The sequence below is a fragment of the Temnothorax nylanderi genome, unplaced genomic scaffold, assembly GCF_030848795.1.
Source record: "Temnothorax nylanderi isolate EJ_2023f unplaced genomic scaffold, tnyl_v1.0 TNYL_tig0118_pilon, whole genome shotgun sequence".
Classification (NCBI taxonomy): Eukaryota; Metazoa; Arthropoda; class Insecta; order Hymenoptera; family Formicidae; genus Temnothorax; species Temnothorax nylanderi.
The window spans coordinates 563,357-568,303 of NW_027249180.1; the positions used below are offsets into that span (position 1 = coordinate 563,357).

At 34.9% G+C, this 4,947-nt stretch overlaps 1 protein-coding gene and 1 long non-coding RNA gene across 5 annotated transcripts; both read left to right on the top strand.

Annotated features, from left to right (window-relative positions):
• Window positions 1-80: 80 nt before the first annotated feature.
• LOC139776400 (uncharacterized) lies at window positions 81-423 on the top strand. The gene is made up of 2 exons (XR_011719064.1): window positions 81-156; window positions 331-423. It is a non-coding gene; the product is annotated as an uncharacterized lncRNA (long non-coding RNA).
• Window positions 424-1,321: 898 nt separating this feature from the next.
• LOC139776382 (protein FAM8A1) lies at window positions 1,322-3,753 on the top strand. Of its 4 annotated transcripts, none has more exons than XM_071712966.1 (6): window positions 1,322-1,477; window positions 1,761-2,028; window positions 2,566-2,673; window positions 2,756-2,876; window positions 3,042-3,165; window positions 3,276-3,753. In XM_071712966.1, the coding sequence occupies exons 2-6, from the start codon at window positions 1,779-1,781 to the stop codon at window positions 3,606-3,608; spliced, it is 936 nt and encodes a 311-aa protein (XP_071569067.1). In that variant the 5' UTR covers window positions 1,322-1,477; window positions 1,761-1,778; the 3' UTR covers window positions 3,609-3,753. The 4 variants fall into 4 exon arrangements, with proteins under 4 accessions (XP_071569067.1, XP_071569068.1, XP_071569066.1 ...); XM_071712967.1 differs by having other exon boundaries at window positions 1,345-1,486; XM_071712965.1 differs by having other exon boundaries at window positions 1,345-2,028.
• Window positions 3,754-4,947: the final 1,194 nt, after the last annotated feature.

Here is a 4,947-nt window from a genome sequence, read left to right on the forward strand (position 1 = left end):
CGCGCATCGCGACCTACCGTGATTACTGAACCGGAGCTGCGAGCACGTCGCCACGACCAGAAAACCAGTGTCTACGGCGAGCGTGCGAGCTCCGGTTCAGAGGAAAGTCCCTATATCTCCTTTAAACTGCACTTGCCAAGAACGCCGCCAAGCAGGGTAACTTGGATTTGTCCCTGGAGTTTCGAATGAAAGAAATTCGGATATGGGAGCGGAGAAAAGGGATTGTGAGAAGTTGAACGAGTCCGGACTCCGGATAGGAAGTCACGGTCGTGTTGTCATCCTCGCTCTTGACTGGATTTTTATCTCTATTTTTACCTTTACCTTGGACAGATGATTTCAGACGTTCGGAATGCCGGATAAACAGAAAGTCACTAGCGGAACATATGATTTTTGTTCTAATTATATTTACTTTTTGAAAAAACACTTAAGCCATTTGAATTGAAATAAGTGAACACGTTTGGAGCGAAAATTCGAGTGAAAGAATAATTATGAAAAGCAAGTAAAAAGATTATCTTGGATTCTTTCCTCTGTATGTGTGTGAAATCTAAATTGATAATTTAAAATATATGTTTGTTGTTCCTTTTCATTAAATTATTCTTTACATTTAAAACTCATTAAATTATCAGAATAAATAAATTTTTAATTCTGTTTTAATTAAATAATATTTTTTTTTTAATTTACATTATAAGTTAAGAATATATAAAACGTTGTATTGAGCACAATTATTTAAAAAAAATCGGAGCACAACTCAGAATTTATATTCTGGCTGCCAAATGTTAGTGATTCCTTGATGAAACAATAATTGGGATAAAATTCCGAATCACTATTTTGGACAAGTCTCAGTTATCCTTTACTTCTGATACCAGTCTTAACTACCAGAGGTCGGTCTTGAATGATTTCGTTTGTCATTTACGTTACAATTATACCTTTAAAAATCACTTTCAAGAAATAGAATAAAAGTAAAAAATACCACACAACATTTTTCTCAAAGAATGCTTTAGGTTTAAACCTTTTTCTTGCAGTACTTTTTGTTTACTTTTAGAAACAGGTTCTGATCGATTTATTGCTAGTATATTTTTATCAGCAGATGATAATATACGTATAATAATCTAGAATTTTCACGTAACGGGCAGGGGAAAATCACAGATCATTTCAATGTTAACAGAAATATTATATATAGCAAAAAACTATTTCTCAAGATTTTATACAAATAGAAAATACTCTGAATTTTTGTCAAACTTTTATTGATAATGTTCTCGGATAAGAAATGCGCCTCAGACGTCAGCCTAGGAGTTTTCCCCACGATTGAAGTCTGGGGGAAACGCTGTCGTGACGGAAATTCACTGGTCTATCGCAACCATGATCGCAACAGTAAAAAGCTTTACATTGTATCCATTTGATGTCGTACACGTCAGTGATAGACAGCAGCGTTAGCTAGCGCGTTCACGTACGAGCGTAGTGATTGATTGCCACAGAGGTATCGAAAGTAATTTGCAATTATTTACAATTAAAAATAACGTTATCAGTGCGTTTGTTTATCTTCTTCCGACGCATCTTGCATTTGTGCCTGTCAATTGCTTCCTAGCATAAAAATTAATCGACGAAGTGACAACTGTGCTACGTACGTGTCAATTGTCATTGTTTTGTTATCGTGCCAAACGAAGGGGGGAAATTTTAGAGCGATATAAACGTCATATCGATAGCTTCCACGACTTTATTGAGTGACGAGACTGACGAGCCGATTTATTTTCTTACGCAAGCGAAGCGGAGAAGCCAAAATGGCAGACGACAAAAACGACGACACGCCGGGGCGGGAAAGTATTCCGGATTCCGAAATGGAAACCGAACGTATTCCGGATTCCGAAAGTAAAATGGATCCGGCGGAGGAGAGATCGCGGTATTTCAAAAAGTTGGAAGAATGGTACCAGGAGGCATACGCTTGGCAAAGTTTCGCAGCGTGGTTCCCGCATTACGTGATGTCAGGGCAACCCATCATTAATCCGAATCCGACACTTGGTACGATGAAACGCAAGTATTTTGAAGTCATCATGCGTGACATTTCGAAGGGCAAGAAACCAAGAAATGACTATCTGTATTTCGAGTTTTTCTATGTTATATTTTTGTTTATACAAAAATATAGATGATATAATGTAATATAGTATAAACATAGAAAAATATTGGGCTCAAAATATTTCAAAGATTGGAATGAGAAATAAATTGTATCGATAAAATTTAAAATATTCAGATATACCTATATACTAGAAAAAATTTGAAAAATTCTCTATTTTCTTCCTTTTTCTTATATATGTAATACGTATTTCTAATAAATATTATTAAGATATTGTACTCTTAATTGTTTTTAGACAAATTTAGTGATTATAGTTGTTACTACATAATAAAGAACAATTTTAGACCAATTTGAGAAACTGTCGAGATATAGCTTCAGCGTTAAAAATGAATTAAAGTTTAAAGAAGACATATGATTTCATACCCTTTAATACCCTTCCAACCAAATCAAGTTATATCTATTTATAACAAGTAAAAATTGGTAAATATCTTTTACAGCATCGTCTAATACACAAGGAGTGATAAATGTAGACAGACAGAATGAGACAGCGAGGCAAAGGCCTCAGGAACAATCCGCGGGACCCTTCCAACCTCCAGGAACTGATGGTTATTAGTCTTAAATATAAGTATTAGATTGTTACATATTAAATATCGTTGATTTATGTCTTTCTTAAATTTATCGATTCAGGTTACGAGTATCGAATTCCTCCGATTTGGAAGAGGTTCGCAGCGGAATTTATAGATTCAACAATGCTATTTCTCTTGAAGTTTTCCATCACCTTCATTGCAATCGACGTCTTCGACTTTATGTAGGTAGAAAGACACGGCACTGTGTATAATAATTAAAAGATATTTATCAAATTTCACTTGTTACGAATAGATATAACTTGTCAATGCAATTCTCACAATCATAATTTATTTCTATTCAATTTTTTAAATTTCTAATATTTTCAACGTCTTTTTTAATGCTTCAGAGACATCGAGGATTTAGATTTGTTGCAAACAAATTTACGTATTGATTATAAAATGGCTCTGGAGATGACTTATGGAATTCTGATTCTGGAAGTAATTCATCGCGTGATAGTTTGTATCTTTGAGGTAAGGAAACTCGAATCCATTGATATTTCATAAAGAGATTAAACAGTCTTTTATAAAAATAAATCAACACAAAAAGACTGAGTTAATTTTTTTTCTATAAAACGTTTCAGGCCTTCTGGCTTCAACATGGAGTGTACGGTCTTATTGGCGGTGCTACTCCTGGCAAGTACATGATGGGTTTGCGGGTGGTTCAGTGCCGAAGCATAACTCCCGTTGAACGTCCGAATGAGCCAGATTTGGTCTTGGTGAGCCCCGGAACCGATCTGGGCCTGCCGTTAGCATTGGGCCGGTCACTGGTGAAGAATTTCGTGCTGGCGTTCGTATTCCCGATTTGTTTCTCCCTGTTCTTCTTTCGGTTCAACCGAACCGGCTACGATTTGATCTGTCACTCCATCGTCATAGAGGATCCCTACAGAAATAATAACCGGCCACACCAGGAGTAGTCCGTCTGAGGGACAGTTGCATGGAATTCTCTCTGTGATGTGTACATATGTTGTATGTGCTTCTTGTACCAAATGCATGCGGGTTCATGTGTATGGCGTGTATATATACGTGTAAAAAAAATAAAGATTATTATTGCGGCTAGAAGCCGTTTCAGAAATTTTCTTATCCGGAGATTGGATTGTACATGCAAGATTTTAACTTTCTGTAGCAATTCCTTTACGATGAGATACGTGAATCGGTTTAATTCTATTGTGTCACTTTGCTGATTTAATAGAGAAGGTTAATCTTAAATTAATCCAATCTTTGCACTAAATTATTTTGCCTAGTTTCCTAATAAAGTTGAAAATACACTTAAACGTAAATCAGTCTTTTTTATTCTTTATGACTTCAGTGATGTCAATGTTACTTATGAGCAAATCCTCAAGAAGACAGGTTAACTGATGTGTCTACGGTCAACCATTCCGTAGCAGTAGACGGACGTTAGCAGCAGCAGCAGAGAAAAGCCTGACGGCCTGAGAGAAGCCATTCCGCAATCCGCATCCCGGTCTTTTTCATGGGACCCGGTCCCCATTGGGACCGTCGAAAGCCTTTGTACACTAGCGCCAGTACATCCATTTTCAAAATTGGTACTACGTAGCCATGTTCATTTTCCGATACTGCCGATAAAACATCATTTGGTGCGCGTCCGTGCGCACCCTGCAAATTGCGTGATTTCATCTGGTAATGCACAATTTAATCTGATATATACTCGTATCAAGGAAAAGGTATATGTATATAAACAATATTTTTAAAGGCCGTCCTGCTTGTACCGAATGTCATTAAGGTTAAATGCATTTTGGACTTTGCATTTTCTTAGTTATAAATTAAATATTAGTTTTTATCTTAGACTTTAACTAACATCCGCTAGAAACAGATCAACTTATAGAGGCCCTCCACCGCCCCCGCCGATTCCGATCGGCGGTCCTCTTTTATTTACAATATACGTTTTTGTCACATTTCTATCATTTACTTTATTTCTCTTACAATTTACTTTACACAATATAATAATATAATGTACAACATTATAAAAGAGTTATTACAATGTACATACATAATTTAATTACATAATGTACACAATTTATACATGATACACATATATAATATATATACATAATAATTACATAATATTTACAGTAAAATGCAATATAATGCAATAATTATCTATAAAAAATTGGTATTATTTAAAATAAAAATTGATATTTATTATTAAATATTAATTTTTAATATATTAAATAATTTTTAATATAAAAATTAGTATTATTTAATATACATTTGAGTTGTTAATATTAAAAATATAAT